This window comes from Phodopus roborovskii, unplaced genomic scaffold (assembly GCF_943737965.1).
Source record: "Phodopus roborovskii unplaced genomic scaffold, PHOROB, whole genome shotgun sequence".
Classification (NCBI taxonomy): domain Eukaryota; kingdom Metazoa; phylum Chordata; class Mammalia; order Rodentia; family Cricetidae; genus Phodopus; species Phodopus roborovskii.
In genome coordinates this window covers 10,593,544-10,612,161 of record NW_026126409.1, presented here as the reverse complement: position 1 = coordinate 10,612,161, position 18,618 = coordinate 10,593,544, and the positions used below count along the sequence as shown (strand labels likewise).

Below are 18,618 nucleotides of genomic sequence, written 5' to 3'. Positions count from 1 at the left end.
CTGTGTGGGTGTGTGGTGTGTGGTGGGTGTGGGTGTATGGTGGTGGTGGGGTGTGTGTGTGTGTGTGTGTGTGTGTGTATCTCCCATTGTGGGCATACTGTGAATCATGTGCAGAAGTGATTCAGGCATAGGCCACTGCTGTTATTTGACTGAACTCTAGACTAGTAGAAGAAAAAGAGAAAAAACAAACCAAAAAACCCAAACAAACATACACCAAACTAGATGGTGCCTGAGGAAGAACCTGCATAGTTGTGCTGTGTCTCCCAACTCCCCAGGTCTGAGTCCCAGCCTGGGGCCAGTCCCACCCCAGTACTGAATGGATTCCGATTCTTTTTCATGTCTATCAATATTTTCATCTTTTCTTCTTCCTTCTTCTTCTAGGGAGATCCTGGTGAAATTCTCGGCTACATTCCTGGAATACCGTTAAAAGGGGAGCGAGGATTCCCTGGTTCCCCTGGGATGCCGGTAAGCCTGTGCTGCACACACCAGACAAGTTACCCCCTGGGCGGATGGCAATATTGTAATCCTTTCTCTTCTCATCCAACCACAGGGCTTACCAGGGATGCCAGGACTCCAGGGACCTGTTGGTCCTCCAGGATTCACTGGGCCACCGGTAAGTTTTGAGGGTAGTCACTTGGAGGAGACGTGGAAAATGGGGAACTGACTGAGAATCTTGCCCTGTGGCTCCTTCTTAGTTCAACTTCTTTGTTATGAAGAAGTGTGGCTGACACCTCCAGTCCCTGATTCTCAGAGCTGTGGGAAAAGGGTGATTTATACTGTGGACCCTCAAGACATGCTGGGACAGATGGCCTGTCTGTGTGTCAGGGCTACTGGATACCCATAAGTCCAGTCACTGTGGAAGCCAGACTGAAGGTCCCTGGGGTAGGCTATGCCCTTTGTGCAGAGGGGAAGGGTTGCAGAGGCATATCAGGATTTCAGGGTCAGTTGGGAGTGGGACACAGACCTGGAGAGGACCCTGAGGTCACCTGGAGGTGACACTGAGGAGGATGCACACCCCCAGCCTTGGCACAGCTGGCTTGCTTGTAGAAGGAGAAAGGCCTTTCCTCATGTCCTTATTTTTGCAGCACAGAAAAGTTAGTGTGAAAAGATGTGTTTACTAAGAACCAAGTGTGCAAGGAATGCACAGAGGTGATTGAATTTGCAGCCTACACACAACCCGACTGTGCACTTTCTCAGAAAGCCTGAGGCTTATACTTTAATCTTCTTTTCTTTTTATATTGTTTTCTTCACATGTGTAAATAGAGCACATTTGCCTTTCTCCTTTTTATATTACAGAAGTCCTGGCTTTTCTTTAAAAAAAAATTTGATTATCGAAATATTCTGAAAATTTCTTGCACATATCGGACTTTTTTTTTTTTTTTGACATGACCACAATCTACTCCCTAGAAGAATTGTTTTTTCAAGGTAGAAACCTGCATCTAAAATGGGAAGGTGCTGTTCCTATGTGGGCAGCTCTAGATTGGAGCACCCGCTGGTACCTTCAGGCCTTCAGCGCCCAAGGGGCAGTCCTTGCCTTTCAGGGACTTCTGCCTCTCTTCGTAATTTCCCTGACTCATAGCTGTCTATTTTCAAGATTTATAGGTCTGTGTAGAAACTCTCTTAGGATGGTGTCAGTACAGAAGACGGTGTCAGTTTCTCCTTGGTTGGACAAAATACAAAGAAAACAGTTTACAAGGAGGATCGATTTATCTCGTCTCAGGGCTTCAGGGGTTTTGAGCCACACAGTCCTGTGGTTTCTGAGCCTGTGGGGAGGCGGAACATTGTGGTGAGGTATAGTTGAGACATGCAGAGGGACAGGGGAAGTGCGTGGGCACAACCCTACTGGCTCACAGTCTTTAGTCACACGCCCTGTGCCCACAGATCCCTTCTGTTATGGACTCATCGATGGTTATGCACCCCTTCGATGCACTCACCTCTCAATTGTGCCGCCAGCTGGGGACCATGCCTTCAACAAAAGCCTTTTTTTTTTTTGTTTGGTGTGGAGGGGCACTTCATCTTCCAGATCATAGCTAGTTTTGAATATTGCTTAACTAAAATGCTCTCTCTCTCTCTCTTACAGGGTCCCCCAGGCCCTCCTGGCCCTCCTGGAGAAAAGGTAAAGATATTTTGTCATGTATTACTTTCCTCCTTAATATAGGACTGTGTGAGATTACCATGATCCCTTCTGTAAGTTACTGTAAAGAGCTTTGGAAAGTCACCCTGTTCTCATCCTTATATGGGACTACCCATCAGAATTATGTATTGTATTGTCTGTCCATCTCTCTCTATTGACTATCACCTGTCAGTCATTATTCTATTATCTAGCTCCCATCCTCTACTCTGCTTCCCCTCCTCCTCATCGTCATCTCTGAGATGCTCTGATTCCATCTACTCAACCCTTAGTTATGGCTTTGGATTCATTGATCATACCCTTACTTTTCTGAGCCCAGATTTTTAAAAACCCTTACATTAATTTATTATAATATTTGTAAATGTCATTGAATGGTCATTGCATCCTTTGTGGCTTTTCTTGCAAAGCTTATGGTGTTTGCAGGACAAAAACTATTGTTTGAAGCTTAACTCTTGTTCCACCTGTGTGGAGCTTTTAGGATGCCTGGCCAAGGTGACAGACAGCCTTAATAATAAAGTGTAATTTGTAACCAACAGGGGCAGATGGGCTCCAGCTTCCAAGGACCAAAAGGTGACAAGGTGAGTGAGTACCCATTACGGTTCCTCTGCTGATCGTGGTGCCCAGTGATACAAGGACACTGAGTCCCCTTATCTGAACAGAGCTCAGCCAGCAGATTCATCAGATTTCAAATTCATTTCAGAAGAGTGAAATTTAAACTCCTATTAGCATTACTCTATTAAACCCAACCACGAGAGCAGCCATTGTGAGGAGGCTATGATGTAGGTACTGTTTTTCACTCGGGAACCAGATGGGTACCAAGGCAGTGCGTGCCTTGGAAGTGAGGTGCCAGTGAAAACTGGACAAACATCTTTTTCTTGGCAAGAAGGGCAAAGGGTGGACCCCTGATTCCTTGCAGTTCTCTCTAGTACTGTCCCTGGGTAAGACAAAAGAGCATTCTCCCATTGTTGCCTGTCTTTGGGTGTGCAAGCAGGTGTGAGCATCTTCCACCAGAGGATACCAGACCATGTGGGTCCTAACAGAGCCCGGGCTAATGCTTTTTACTGTTGAAGTCTTCGGCTCTCATTCATGTCTGGTAGACTTTCCCTTTAATTCTGAGTGTGGCTAGCTATTAAACTGCCTGAGTAAGAAGTGTGTGGTTCTCTTATTTAGGCTTACCTAACGTATCCCCTTTCTTGCCAATATCCTATCAGCTGGTGTGTGCTCTCCCTGACACTGTGGTGTGTGCAGGTGCATTGCCCTGATGTGTCCTGCAGCTGTTCAGGCTCCTAAGCTTGGGAAACATACCTCTCTGGTTGTGGACACCCACTGGTCCATTTTCCTACAGAAGCCAAGGTTCCCGCTGTGGGAGGAGAGTGTGCTAGTGTTTAACTTCAGACTTTTACCGCTGTATCTCAGTTCTTGTTCTATCTTTGTACCTAATTAACCTCCACTTTTTACATGAACAGGGTGAGCAGGGGGTCAGTGGCCCCCCTGGAGTACCTGGACAGGCACAAGTTAAGGAAAAAGGAGACTTTGCCCCAACAGGCGAAAAGGTATGCCTGACCTCCATTCAGCAGAAGTGTGCTTTCTCAGTTTGGACAAATTCTGAGGGAAAGAGAAGCTGGGTCAAAATGTAGATTATCCAGCCATAACTGATCTTGCCCTGGAAAGTTATAGATGTCCTGTCCCATGAACTTGAGTAGGTTAGAGAGCAGAAATGGCTGTGCTGGGCTGTCTTGGGCTATTCTGTGCCAATTCACCAAATGAGGGGTTTCTTAAATAAGCCTGGTGCTGAGGAGAGGCTGTGTAGATGAGAGGGGTCCAGCTGAGGGGTAGAAGGAGGCCATGATCCATTCTTTTACCATGGTATTAGCCTGTAGCCCAAACCATGCTAGGGAGGGACTATTGGAGGCCAGTGTGAATTTTGTGTTAATATGGGTGAAAAAGGATATTTATTTTTGCACTGTGTCCTGGAGCTAGAGTGTTTGTGAGCAGCCTAGTAAGGTGCTGGGAGCTAAGTTCAGGCCTTTTGCAGGAACAGTATGTGCTCTTAATGGCAGAACCATCTCTGCAGACTGCATCTCTCTCTCTTTTTTTTAATGTGTTCAATGTGGCATCTGAAAAACTGAACCAGGCATGCTAGTGTACTCCTATCATACTGACACTAAGAGTGCTGAAGCAGGAGGATTGCTACAAGTTCTGGGCTATATGCTAGGCTAATCAGAGCTTCATAAAAAGACCCTGCCTCAAAGTAAAGAAAGGAAGGGAAGAAAAAGGGAAGAAAAGCAGCAAGAGTGTGATGTGGCTATTAGTGGACAATTCGGCTGTTCGGTGGGTGACTTAGCCATTTGGCAGGTGCTATAACCATTTGGTGTATCTATTACATGATACTTATCCATCTCTCCTCAACCCCTCAATTCTTTTAGGGTCAGAAAGGTGAACCTGGATTTCAGGTGAGTACTCTGGTCCTCTTTGCTATTGTTATTTTTCTGTGAAGGATGATACATTATGGAATTGGTATTTCCTACCAAAGCTAAAGTGTGTCTGACTTCATGTTGTATTCGCATTTACCAGCAAGTCTAACTCCTTTTCCTTTTGCCTCTTAAGGGAATTCCAGGGCTTGGAGAGAAAGGTGAACCAGGCAAGCCAGGACCTCGGGTAAGTGCTTCCCAGATCTGTCCACTCCTCACTGTGAGCACACCCCCCTCTAATACCCAGGCTCCTAGAACTGAAATGGAAGGATGGATACATCTATCGGGTTTGCTGATTTCTTCCTCAGACCTCACCGGGTCTGCTAGCAAAAGGAGGCTTTGGAAGGGCTACCTGTGCTTGTCCCCTCTGGACATTTACCCTTCTTGTGTGGTCAGAATGGGTGCTTAGGTGTTTTTGTCAGTTCTTGACACCAGATCTGAATCCCCGCCCCCTCACATGCCAGGCTTGTGTGGCTGGGACCCTATCTGGACACAGCAGTAGATTATCTGCTTAGCTGCCAGTTGCCAGGAGCGTCCCATGCCTCCCTGAAGTCATGTGTGGGAAGAAGCAGTCTTACATATCAGCCCCTGTGCCCACTGCCAGTGGTAAAATAATCCCTTGGTGCCTAAGGCATTGACCTTTATAGCTGGTTGCACTGTGCGTTCCAGAAACAGCCATCTTCCTTTCTGGTGACCCATCATCTCATGTGCCCCTCTTCTCTGCCCGTGCTGTACCTCACAAGGGAGAGAGATGAACAGAGCTGTGGTGTGGCCATAGTTACCTGTGAAAGACTCACATCTCCTTTTTTATTGTGCAGGGAAAGCCTGGAAAAGATGGCGAGAAAGGAGAAAAGGGGAGTCCGGTAAGTCTCTTCCCTCTGCAGTCTCTGAGTGGACAAGGGCCACTGTCCCCTCCATGAGCATCCTTTCCTTCCTTCCTTTTAGGGCTTCCCTGGTGATTCCGGGTACCCAGGACTCCCAGGCCGGCCAGGCCCTCAGGTGCGTGGTTTTAAGTTTTTACCTTTAATGGGTCATTCATCCTAGAAGCTCACCCATTTGCTTTCTAGGATAGAGAACTCTGAACTCAAGGGGGGAAATATTTCTACATTGCATGGATGGATGCAACACAGTTTGCTAACCTCCCCAGGGTTGAGGAATTATTTAAAAGAAGGCTATCATGTGATATGGTTGATCAAGTGTCTTTTTCTTTCTTTTGTAGTTTTAGTTTTTTTTTTCCTCTAATTAATTATAAAGTAAGAGGAAAATGCAGAAATATAGAGAAAAGTAAGTATGGCCAAGTTCTGCAGCCTCCTGTTCCTTGGTGAACATAGGAATGTCTCTTCTACAGCGTGGGCTTTAAGCCCACATATTGCCTTCCTTCTTCTTAAATCTTAAAAAATTACATGGACTGATTGGTCGATTGTGTGTGGGCACATAGGTGTCACATATGAAGGCTGGTGGACAGCTGGTGAGAGTCCCTTTTCTCTTCCCGTCATATGAGTCTTGGGATGGAACTCAGGCTGTCAGGCTTGCTGTCCAGCACTTTTCCCACTGAGTCATCTCACTGGCCCACATCTTGCTATTTTAAATTAATGTTTTGTTAATGAAATAAGGAGGGTCCAATCTATGTGGACATCCATAAATTAGTTATAGGTAGACATTTTTTTTTTACCATCTGTGCCTTCTGCTGATTGGGTTCTAGATAATCTTAAACCTGTTTGAAGTCAACACTGGAGTTCATTTTGGGACTTTCAGACAGAAAGTCCTCATATAACCACCTTAGGGAATTAGAGTTAGAAACTGCTTTGTGGCCATTTAGAGAAGAACACTTCTACTTCTACAAGGTTCTCTTAAGGTCCTTTGGGGAGGCTGCCACATGGGAGGGTGAGCAATGTCTCTTCAGCCTTCCATTTAGGCGGTGTGGACATCTTTATTTCCATGCTACCTTTGTGTGACACAGATGAACTGTGCTCCTACACAGTAACCGAGCTGGGGGGGAGAGGACAATGATTTGGGGGTTGTGTAGTACCAACTTCTATTTTACCAGAAAATTCCTGTGCATGTTCCTTGCAGGGAGAGAAGGGTGAAGCTGGACTTCCTGGCCCCCCCGGGTCTGTAAGTATAAGTGTGTTTGAGATGAGCCCCAGGGTTGCATAGGGTTTACTCTGCAAGTTCCCCTTGCATGATGCTCTTAGCTGAATCAGGTGCCTGCCAAATGAAGTAATGCATAATTTTCTCTGACTTTAATAATCACACTTTTATCATTTTTACCTCTGGAAATGAATAGCTTGGTATGTGGGTAACCTAGCAAACCTATTTTTAAAACCTGTTTTTATTTTTTCTTTTTCTTTTTTTTCAATTGTCCACCAAGGAAAATTTAGTAGGAGGAACAGCTCAACCATCTCTTGACTGTTCTAGCAAAACCACTTTTGTATTCTAAGTAGCATTCACTCTTTGTTCATGTTCATTTGGACCCACTACCATTTCAGCTGTTCTGCTCCACATCATTTTTGAAACAGTGAGCACCCCTGCCCTGTTTGCTGGGGTGAAGCTGGTGTAGGACTGTGCCATTCGCTGTGTGGGTGGGGGCTTGGGGCCTGAAGCCACATTTCAGCAACAGGACTGCTGCCCTCTGAACACCCTGATGCGCCCAGCATACCCCTGGCTCTCCCTCATCTGTGACTCACCCCAGGGTGGGCAGGTTCTCATCTCACCCCAGTCCCACCAACACATCTTACTTAGTTAGTTTTAAAGGTTTTTGCTTTATTTACTTTTTAATTACAAGTAAAGTTTACATATAGTTGGATGTACAGTGGTTTTGATACATGTACATGTTGTAGAATGGTTGAGTCAGAGCTACTGGGTGGCACTTTAAGGAGTGTCCCCTCACTTAGGTGATACAGAGGGATACTGTAACCATAGCTTGACTCTGCTGTTTTCCCTTGCACTGTGGGGAATTCAGGCTCATAGTAAGCCAGGGTTCCTTTTCTCAGTGAGGCTGGCCATGCTTTCTTCCTGGTCTGTGACTGTGATTTTCAGGAAGTGCCCTCTTGTTCTTTCAAGAAAGAAAAAGCATAAAATGTCCTCAAATAAAAGGAAAACAATAGTGTGTGTTCCTGCCCTGTACATCAGAAAAATACTGACAGGCAGGCATTCCTCTGTTGTCTTGTGAGGCAAGACATGCAATTCATGGCTTGGAAGCATTTGCACTTTTAGGCTAGGCCTTTGTGACTGAGTGAGACCATCTCTGCTGCCGAGGAAATTGTATAAACGGAGCGGAGCTGCCTGGCAGTTCTTGGTACTCATTCTGTGGCTTTCCATACCTTTCCCCTGTTCCCTCCACACACCACCTCTACCCTTTCACATCCATTTTCCATGAAGTAATATCATAAATTGTACAGTGTGCTATCAGCCATTCCTATACCGGCACTGACCCGTGTTTTAATGCAGGTGATAGGCACCATGCCACTGGGAGAGAAAGGAGAGCGAGGCTACCCTGGAGCCCCAGGGTTTAAAGGAGAGCCAGGCCCTAAAGGTAAGCTGCAGCTTGTCTGCTTTCTTGTTCCCCTCCCCCTCTCTCCCTCCTTCATTTACTCCTTTGGGAGCCTGACTGGCAGGCAAGCTGTCCTTTCTCACTGTCTTATCAGGTGCCCAGGAGTCCTTTTTCTCTGCGGGTTCCTGAGGATGTTGTTTCCGCAAGGGGTGTTATGGGGTCCCCAGTTTGGTGGGTGGCTTCTTGACTGGCTGGACAATAACAGAGAAACAGAAAATGTCTACTATATGAATGACCCCTCCTCACTTTGTCCAACTCTCTTTTCCCCTTTCAAGGTTACCCTGGAATCCAAGGCCAGCCAGGCCTTCCAGGTGAGAACACTTACTTGTTGCTCTTCCTGTGTAGTTTCTAGCCCCGTGTGTTTGTTACACCTGCTGGGCATGTGCATGAGACAGGCTAAAGCTTATTACACACAGATCTCTCTACTTATCAAAGTTCAGTGTGCTCTGGTGTGCGTTTGCTTTGTACTTCACAGATGCAGGCTTATGTGTAGACAGCAGATGCTTGTTTTTCAAGGGACACTGGTTTGTCCTCTGGGCTGGCCCTCTGGGCACACATCTTAACTAGCAGGGGTCTTGTCTCTGCCACAGTTCTTCCAGATGCTGAGATGGGTGGATGGCATGGTGTCCCTTTACCTTCCTCCAGCCTCTCTTTGTACTCTGTATTTGTTGGAAGGCTTCCGGAGTCCTGCACTGGGACTCACATGTGGCTGTCCCTCCTCCAGGACAGCAGGGTGGCTCTATGTGACCCCTTGAGCTGCACTGCCTAGCGTCTCTACCATCAGCCTTCTGGGCTTTATCAGGTCACCTTGTGTGGCCCCCGGAGCACCTTAGAATGTAGAGTTGACAGAAGTGGACTCTCCATTTCCAGACCTAACTTCACTTTGTCTTGGAGCCTGGTCACACTTGAGCTCAGGACTTACTGGGTTGTGCTTATCTGGAGGGTTCCTTCGGTGAGGACCTGAGTAGACATTTTATCTTAGACAGACTGTAGACTCTGCACAGCTGTCATACTGTCTTCAGGCTATTTACACGAGCTCCTGTGCCCTTGCAGGCTTCTCTGTTCCAGGCCAGACTGGTGCCCCTGGTGTCCCAGGCGAAAGAGGAGCAAAGGGTGACCAGGGACCTCCAGGCGTGTCTCTACCAGGACCAAGCGGAAGAGATGGAGCTCCTGGGCCTCCTGGGCCTCCTGGACCCCCTGGGCAGCCAGGTCACACAAGTAAGTGCCCTTGTGTGTCCCTTCGGATGCCAGGAGTCAGGGCAGACTGGGTGGGCACTGTGACTGCTGCTAGAAGAAATGCCATCTGAAGGCTTGGGCCTCCTGCCATTAGTTAGATATTCACTTTTTGCTTGAGTAGCTCTATAAAATTAACTGTCACAAAACAACAACAACAGCAACAACAATCACTAACAACAGAATAGGCTTAAAGGGGAAAGTGGTACTTTAACCAGCTCTAAGTGTCCAGGCTTCGGAGGTAAGCAGGGTGATTAGTTTCACTTTGATTGACAGCTGAATGTATTCTGCTTCATGTAGAGACCACATAATGCTACTTTGAGTAGTCGAGGGGACACACTGCACTAGAGTATGTCACTGCATAATGGAGACTCACATGGGGGTTTTCCTACATCAGAAAAGCTGATAGGATGAAGCAAAAGGTCACGATTAGCTTATTGTGATGTTGTGATCTCATTTCAATAATTATAAAAGAGTTCCAGGTCAGATTTCCAAAGCAGAGTACTGGGTACCTTCTGGGCTAAAACCAGCAGGTATTTGGGGCAGGAACCCTTTTGGGAGTCATCACCTTTGTGGGGTTTGCAGTGGGACTCCTGTATGTGGCCAATCACAGATTTATGAGCCTGGAGCTCTGGTGGTGGTGATTCCAAGAACTCAAGCCTGTCTGTGACAGAAGTTCCCAGGATGAGACTGGCAAGGAAGACTGATAAGGGCCCAGGGGAAGGACTGAGTCCAGATAGGCGGCTCCCTTGAGAAGGGATTAGTGTGACTCGCTGGTGAGAGAATGGGCAGATTACATGAGGCTTTATTGAACTTCCTTCTCTTTTGTGACTTTTGAAATGTGGGAAATAAGGATGAGGTCTGGGCATCCTGAAGACATTCCATCCAGAAACACCATGTTGGCTTTGTTTTTCTAGTTAAAATCACAGGCTCATTTAGAGAGAAACGACAATTGAATTTCTAAAGTATTCAAATTAGCCCGACGTGCTAATCAAGGGTCAGATTGGGAGAGAGTGAGAATGCCTGGCTGTGTCTTACAGTTTTTAAACATTTCTTTCAGATGGCATTGTGGAGTGTCAGCCTGGACCACCTGGGGACCAGGGTCCTCCGGGAACTCCAGGACAGACGGGTTTGACAGGAGAAGTTGGAGAGAAAGGTAAGCAATTTTAATTAAAAAAATTTTTTTTTAAAATGGTAGTTGTGTTTGTGCTGGTCAGTTTCCCCCATCGACTGGCTTGGGCTTTGTCAGATTAGGGTAGGGTGTGGGCACATTCCCTGCTGCCTCATTTGGGGGTCCTCCATATCCACTCCCATGAAGATGCATTCGGCAGCTTAGCTGAGGTTGTCTGATGGGGAGTGGGAGCGGGAGACTCAGCCTTGAAGCCTGGACAACTGCCCTGTCCTCATACCCAGGATGGAGAACCTAGTGTTGCTGTTGTGTGTAAGTCTCAACTGATACCACAAGCTTTCAGTTCAAAGCTTGGACGTTTCCTTCTCAAAGGACATGCATCCTTTAAGGAAAATCAGGGACCTATTCTTGGGATGTTGGAGACCTTTCAAGTGTTTGTGCAAGCGGGTCAGACAACTCTGCTGTTGATGGATTAACTGGCTTTACTCTGGGCTCTTAGTTTTATCTCTAACCTTTCAAGTGCTTGCTGTGATGTCAATGCAGGGCACTGATTTATCTCTTGAGCAGTTGGATCCGGAGACCGGGGACTGTTGCTCCAGGAACAGTGCAAGCACTGGCTTAGTACCGACTAAACAATGGCATTCCGATATTTATGTGCTTGTTAACCTTGGGGCAGAACAAACTGGAGCCATAAAACCAGCCCCATGGTTGACCATTTCTGGCTTGGACTATAAAGAATTTTGACCCTTTAGAAGTATAAATGCTGCATGGAAAACACCTTCAGAGGGCATCTTAGGGCAGCTGTCCTCACCACACACTCTATTTATGGACATCAGTTGCTCTATTGTTGTGATAGACTCAGTGTCTGGAGTTCTTTAAGCTGAAATCGTGTCCATCCACCCATCCTCTGAATCCTAGAAGGCGTGTGTGTGTGTGTGTGTGTGTGTGTGTGTGTGTGTGTGTGTGTGTGTGTGTGTGTGTGGTGTGATGCTGGGGGCTGGACATGGGCCCTGTAGGATGGATGTGAGAATAACTCACTAGTGGGCAGTGCTGTGGGCCAGAGTGATGCTAGAGAAGGGAAAATTCTGGCTGGAGCATCTCCTCTCCTGTGCCCATTCTCACAGCACCACAGACCTCCTGTCGGCACGTCATAAGTTAAGCGTATATTAATCATACATGAAGCACCTCTTGTTTCTTCCCTCAGGTCAGAAAGGAGAAGGCTGCCTTGCTTGTGACACAGAAGGACTCCGAGGTCCTCCTGGGCCACAGGGCCCCCCTGGAGAGATTGGTAAGTGGTGTAGGGCGTGGAATGAACCATGTTAGAGATAGCCTTGGGGTCAGATGCCATCCAGAGGCATGAAGGTGAGGATGAAAGTCTGTAACCAGTGCAAGTCCGCTTGGACAGCCATGGTCAAGGCCACCCGCTAGGATGGTGCCATGTGCTTTTCAGTCAGTTAGCTCAGGGCGAGTCAGCATGTTTGTCTCACAGGGTGTTGGTGTTACAGATTGTGGGGGGCGAGGGTGGCACTTCAGCTATTTGTCTCACTGACTTGTGAACAAAGCTCGGGATCGCTCCTCTGAGCCTATCTCGGCAGTTTTAATTTTATTTATCTCGGCAGTTTTAATTTTATTTATCTACTGCCCTGGATGTTACTGAAATAGTAGTCCATTTCGCAGAAGGATTTTGATGTGGTTGAGTCTTGGGGCAAAGGGGTTTGGAAGACTTGTCTCACAGCTGCTATACTCCTGTCTCTAGGTTTCCCCGGACAGCCAGGGGCCAAAGGTGACCGAGGCCTGCCTGGCAGGGATGGTCTTGAAGGATTGCCAGTAAGTGCACTGTTGGGAGGTAATCCCCATGTTTGAAGTCCTCACCATAGGAACCACAACAGTAGGCTTTCATCTGTGCTTGTTCAGCATGTTACAGGAGCTGGACCAGTGACTGTAGGTACATCCTTTGTTCATGCTCATCTTGGAGACAAATCCACAGTCCACGCCCCCAAAGCCCTCTCACCTCCTTGCTTGCTGTCTGTGTTTACGCTCCACTGGGTGGCACAGCGACCTTCCCACAGGTTCTCTGGTTCAGTGGGTGCCACCAGTGGCCACCTCTTGTTATGAGTGGCTTTTTCCTTGGGCACCATTATGTTATGCTTAGTTTCCCGCCTGCTGGTCTGGTCCCTCTGCCGTGCCAGCCCCAAATAACGCACAGAGATGTTATATTAGATATAATTTTGTTGGCTAGCTCTGTCTTAAATATTAACCCATTTCTATTAATCTAAGTATTTCCACATGGTTTCATCTTACCGGAGAGAGGGCCTGAACCTCTGTTCTCTCCAGTCTGTACATGCTGACTCCTCCCTACTCCTTCCGGAATCCTCCTTGTCTCCTAGTCCCGCCTATCTTGCTTTCCTATTGGCCAACAGTGCTTTATTCATTAACCAATAAGAGAAACATATTTACAGAATGACATCTCCCATCATTTCCTCTTTTCTGTCTAAAAATAAAAAGGATTTTAACTTTAACATAGTAAAATATATAACAAAACAATTATCAAATAAGAACCATAGTTAACAATGTTCAGTCCATTAACATTTAGCAAGATTTAAAGAAAATATTCCATCATCTATCCTATCTTTGTGAGTCTAAAGTCCTATATGTAACTTATCTTTAATGTTAACTAAGGAAAACTATAACCATAACTATCTGTCTTCAACTCCATCAAAGACCACAGAAGGATAATATATAAACTCTAGAAATGACAGAGACAACTCACTGCCTGGTCAGTCACCCAAAGTTCTTCTGTAATGTTCCATCTTCAGCCTATAGGCCATAGTGTGTCTGGCAGACTCCTCAGCAAAACAGGAAACTTTAAACTGTCCATCTGTATTGGCAGTTTGCCAGTCACTTTACTCTGTGTCCTGGCAGACAGTCTGTCTGGCAGACTCTTCCATGAAGCAGGAACCCTGTAGCAATGTCCATCTTGTATCAGCAGTCATTTTTCTGTGGGTCCTGCATGTCCAGTTTATACAGCATAAAGTCAAACAGTCTAGGCAAGAGTAGTATCTTGTCCAAATGGCTAGTCTTGCCATATTGGAGGCAAACTCCAAAATGCATTTCTTTGATGTTCATCTTCCTTTCTGACACAGGTGGTGTTGCCAGGAGCAGTTATGTCTCACTTTTAGAAAAATCCTAAACCATTTTAAATGCCATATTCTTTGCAAGGTTTGAAGAATGCCTATTTATCTCAAATACATCTCTGTATATCTAGAAAACCTAACTCACCTAACTATAAGTTTTAACTATTATAACTATTATAGGTAACTTTATAATATGTACTAAATTATCCATTACACTTTTAAATGAGGTAAATAAACACAATACCTAAATGAGAGAGGAAATATACATATCATAAAATTAACCTTAAATTGTATCAATAAATGAAAATGCATTCCAGAACAAAGTATTCATATCTATACCATAACCTCTCTCTGTGACCCCTGCCTGTGGCACACCCTTTGCAATCTTGAATCTTGTCAGGCATGGGTTCAGCCTAAGAGCCTCTGTGGAGGGAGAGAGAGAAGGTGACACTTCACATCACTGGCATGCATTCTGCAGACAGCTCTCCCAGTCTGTAGGTGAAGCCACATAAATTGATAGGGGGAATGTGGGAACTTTGAGCCACACACAATTCCAGCTTCTAAGCTTTGTTCTGAGAGAAGCCGTTCTGAGAAGAGCAGGGGTCCACCTTTAATTCTGTGCACACTTGATCCATTTGCAAGCCTTTTTTCACCCCTCCCTCCCCTCGCCCTGTAAGCCTTGCCGGGTTCTCTCATTCCTTTCAGCTCTGTCTTCTTCCTTAGGAATCAGAAGTTACGTATTTGACCTTACCCTTTAAAATCCTTCACTTTTGGATATTCCTTGAGGAGGCCAGGACAGAGCTGGAGTCAAAGCAGGACAGAGGCAGCCCGAATGCCATAGTGGCTTCCTGCTTTTGAAGTCAGGGCCCGGCTCTGTGTCGGCTGGTGCCAGAGAGCCTAGTTAGAAGGCATAATTGTTTAAAACAGTTCTATGCAGAGAAGTTCAAATAGCAGTTCATGGTGGGGATCAAAGTGAGAAGAACTTTGAAGGAGGCCGAAAAGGGTCTTTCTACCTGTGCCCATCACCTTCTTTCTACCTGTGCTCATTGCCTTCATCCTTTATCCTTATTATTATGTATATAGTATTCTTCCTTCATGTACATCTGCACACCAGAAAAGGGAACCAGATCTCATTATAGATGGTTGTGAGCCACCATGTGGTTTCTGGGAATTGAACTTAGGACCTCAGGAGAGCTGCCAGTGCTCTTAACCTGTGAGCCACCTCTCCAGCCCCCCCCCCTCCCCCATTTTTAATAATATAATTTTCCCCTGAATTTTCTCTGGGTGGGTCTTCTAATCTCTTCCTTGGAGGTGTGTACATTGCTTTCACACAGTGGGTCTTTTAATCTCTTCCTTGGAGGAGTGTACATTGCTAGCACACAGCAGGTCTTGTCTTCCTTAGAGGAGTGTACATTGCTATCACTCAGTGGGTTTTTTAATCTTTTCCTTGGAGGAGTGTACATTGCTAGCACACAGTAGTTTGTGATTATGAAGCTCACCTACCCAAAGGGCCTTTTGATATGGAAAGAGATGAAAATGAAGTGAGTTATGGAGAGTTATAGATTCTGCCAGGTCCTCAGTGGGCCTGATGTGCCTTTCTCATGACCAAGACCAAGCAATTGGACCTGTTTTTGATGCCATTGTTATCTTTGTGTACCTCTGCTGTCGAGGCAGCCTGAGGAGAAGGGCTGGTGTGTGTGGACAGTCTCTGTAGATTCAATATTCAGGAGCAAAACATATTCAGAGTATCTCTTGATAGATCCTTGGAAAAGTCCAAATAGCTTTCCCAAATCCCACTTAAAGAGTGGGCCCTGGGCTCCTTCACCTGGGTTTTCCCAGTCACCTGTGCCCTGGAAGTCCATATCTCTTCCAGATTGTAGGGTGTGGATGCAAAAGGAAGCCTGAGCAGTTTCAGTAATGAACACCCAGACTGGACAAACAATGGTGGCCCCCAGCTCTCAAGCTGTCTCAGCTGCCTCCTTGTTTAGACATCTTGTCGTAGGAGTCACACACCTTCAGTGCTCCCACAGTCGTCAAGGCATTCTCTGGAAGGTGTAACAGTCCTTAGGGAAAAGAGAGTTCCTCGAAGATTTCTCAAAGCTGGGCTCAATGTTACTCCCCTGTCCCATGTGGTCCATGTGGAATGCCTAACAAAGTAAGGGGTTTTAAGAAAGCTGCGGGTGCTGAGGCTTTGTCATGGAGTTGCTGGCTAGCATGTACTTGACATCTAATGATGTGGTTGTTCCCTGAAGAATGGCTTCTTAGCTCCAAGACTGGTTGACAGCTGATGCATCCCACAGTAGGTTCCCGGTGACACTAGGTGGTTTGTTTTTACAGGGTCCACAAGGTGCACCTGGTCTCATGGGCCAGCCTGGAGCTAAGGGAGAGCCTGGAGAGATATTTTTTGACATGCGACTCAAAGGTGACAAAGGAGACCCAGGCTTTCCAGGACAGCCAGGCATGCCAGGAAGAGCTGGAGCCCCTGGAAGAGATGGCCACCCAGGACTTCCTGGACCCAAAGGCTCCCCGGTAGGTCCATTTCCAGACTTGGGACATGTGTTTTACAAATGGGGATCTGCAAAGAGTAGAGAAATGAACGCTTTGAGTCATGGTTGTGGAGCCTCTCTCAGATGGCATAAACTTGCTTCACGACCCCCGAGCCTACATACATCAAAGAATGCAGGGGTTAGTGGTTAGACTTGTGTAATAGATTACAGATGGCTGCATCTCTTTGATGTTTTAGGGACTGAATAGATGAGTCTTCCTATCTTGTATCCTCTATGGGAGACAATTCTAAAGCTAATAGCACACCTATCATTGTTTTTGATATGGGATTCTAGACCTCTGGCTGTGATGATTGTGTAGGGAGAATATTGGTGCCATTTCTTACCTCCAGGTTGACCTGGTGCTTGCATGGCATAGTCAACAGTGCCGGCTGGCTAGACTCTTGTCACTCATCTGCAGGAATAGGTGCAGAAGTTGGTATTGTCTCTTGACAATCTTTCCTGCCTTTTGTCTCCTCAGGGTTTGATAGGATTGAAAGGAGAACGAGGTCCTCCTGGCGGAGTTGGCTTCCCCGGTAGTCGTGGTGACATCGGCCCCCCTGGGCCACCAGGAATCGGTTCCATTGGTCCTATTGGTGAAAAAGGACACTCAGGCTTTCCTGGAAGCCCTGGATCCCCAGGCCTTCCAGGTGAGACTTCCTGACCTGGAGGGGAAGATTCAAGGTCACAGAAACTGGGGGTCAGAGATGCAGGGTGCACACTGGTCCACTTCTTCCCAGATGCGGGCTATGGCTAGACGAGTCTTTCCCCCTGTGTCAGGTGGGCCAGCTCATACACAGAGGCCACAGATCAGCTATAGCCAGCCTCTGGGGGAGAAGTAGGTGAAACATGAGGCCATGGGGTTTTTTTGTTTTTGGTTTTTGGTTTGGTTTTTAATCCATGTTCTGTTCCTTTTGGCTTCTGTATTTTCTAAGCAGTGTATTCTTCATTTTTCATTGATGTTCAGGCATCTAAGCTGCAGCATCCAGATTGCCATTTAATATTCCCATTGACTTAGGTCTTTTGAGGGGTTTATGAGCCAGGCCCTAAGCAAAGGGTTGATAAACATTGTGAAAGAGACCCAGCCCCTGCCCTCTGGGCTCTCCATCAGGGTGTATTGGAAAGTCTACAGCAACTGTAACATGTTGCTTCCTAAGTCATCAGCACCCAGGATGCTGAGAGTGGCTGGATTGGGGAGGGGTTCATCCCTCTGCCTTCTATAAGTGGGCACCCGATAACTTATTTGCTTGATGCAACTCCATGCTTACCTGAATGAACCTGTCACTCCTGAGACAGTCTTGGATGATGAGGGTAGAGGCCAGAGTGGCTTGACACAGAGGAGGAAGTAAGTATGTGCTGGAAAGGATTAAAAAGTTATAAAGGCTAATGGAGGGCTTAGGGTGATTAAAACAGTGATAAGGAGCCCAGTGAACAGGACTCCTGGGGAATGCCACAGGCGCCATTACATGTTGCCTCTGTACTCACAGCACTGGTGATGGTTTCCCTGGCTAGGACTATAGCCCAGACTTTATCAGTTCCTGTCCTCATTAGGGACATTGCTTCCTCCCGGTATTAGCCCATGTTCAATGGTGAAGTCCAAGTGTGGTGGTCTGAGGAAACTTTCTTGCCACCATTATCCTTAGCACAGCCAGTGTAACTCCATTACTAACTACTCTGTTAATGGAGGACTTACCCAGAAGCAGGGAGATGCTGGGCTGGCTTAGGAAGACCTCAGTGAGCCAGAGAAGGGGAACTTTGGTCACTTTCCCTCATGGTTCTGAATTTAAAATCAACAAGTTGAGAGTTCTTATGGCCTCACAATGCAACTTGCAGAAGCCATGGAAGGAGTTAAATCAGATTTTTGAGGAATCAGCTGTGTAGTTCCTTGTAGATCCAGGCACCACAGGGAAGAAGGGTCTAGAAGGAGGGGTTGCTAGTTCTGTTGACCAGCTGTCCATATTCTAGAGAGTTCCTTGCCCTCCAGACCCCGTCGGCTTCTGGGTCCAAAAGTCGACCTTTGATTTGAAGGGCTGTGTTTATGTGGTGATCATAAACTCATGAACAGCTAGATCCCAGGGGTTTGGGATAGCAGATGTGTGCTGGGGTCAGTTGGTTCTCACAGTCTGTAGTGAGAGGCTGGCTGGCCATTCCTGGAGGGTCCCCTTTTCTGGAATTGGAATGCTTTGCTGAGGAGTCCCTGTGTGCATGTGGAGGAAGGGAGCCCTCACTCTTTTTGAACAGCTGTGTCCTGACCTCTGGTGGCTCTCTAACTGGGAAGGGGTGGAGATCTTTGTGCCACCCCAGGGCACTAGGAATTATGACTCTGCTCCAGTGGGGTAAGACACAATCACATGCTTGCACATCATGTTTGAGTGTGCAGGTGCACGCTCTGGCTAGATGGAAAGCAGCTGAGAGCTCTTCTGA

General features: G+C 46.7%; 1 protein-coding gene across 1 annotated transcript in view; it reads left to right on the top strand.

Moving 5' to 3' along the window:
- The window catches only part of Col4a1 (collagen type IV alpha 1 chain), a 106,096-nt gene that overhangs the window by 61,842 nt on the left and 25,636 nt on the right, over positions 1–18,618 (top strand). The window contains exons 9-26 of the mRNA XM_051181976.1: positions 382–465; positions 551–613; positions 2,081–2,116; positions 2,668–2,709; positions 3,598–3,684; positions 4,558–4,584; positions 4,739–4,789; positions 5,421–5,465; positions 5,548–5,601; positions 6,676–6,717; positions 8,053–8,137; positions 8,431–8,466; positions 9,209–9,373; positions 10,449–10,544; positions 11,722–11,805; positions 12,274–12,344; positions 15,989–16,180; positions 16,676–16,844. Coding sequence (XP_051037933.1) covers positions 382–465; positions 551–613; positions 2,081–2,116; positions 2,668–2,709; positions 3,598–3,684; positions 4,558–4,584; positions 4,739–4,789; positions 5,421–5,465; positions 5,548–5,601; positions 6,676–6,717; positions 8,053–8,137; positions 8,431–8,466; positions 9,209–9,373; positions 10,449–10,544; positions 11,722–11,805; positions 12,274–12,344; positions 15,989–16,180; positions 16,676–16,844 — 1,429 coding nt within the window. The remainder of the gene's footprint in view (positions 1–381; positions 466–550; positions 614–2,080; positions 2,117–2,667; positions 2,710–3,597; positions 3,685–4,557; positions 4,585–4,738; positions 4,790–5,420; positions 5,466–5,547; positions 5,602–6,675; positions 6,718–8,052; positions 8,138–8,430; positions 8,467–9,208; positions 9,374–10,448; positions 10,545–11,721; positions 11,806–12,273; positions 12,345–15,988; positions 16,181–16,675; positions 16,845–18,618) is intronic.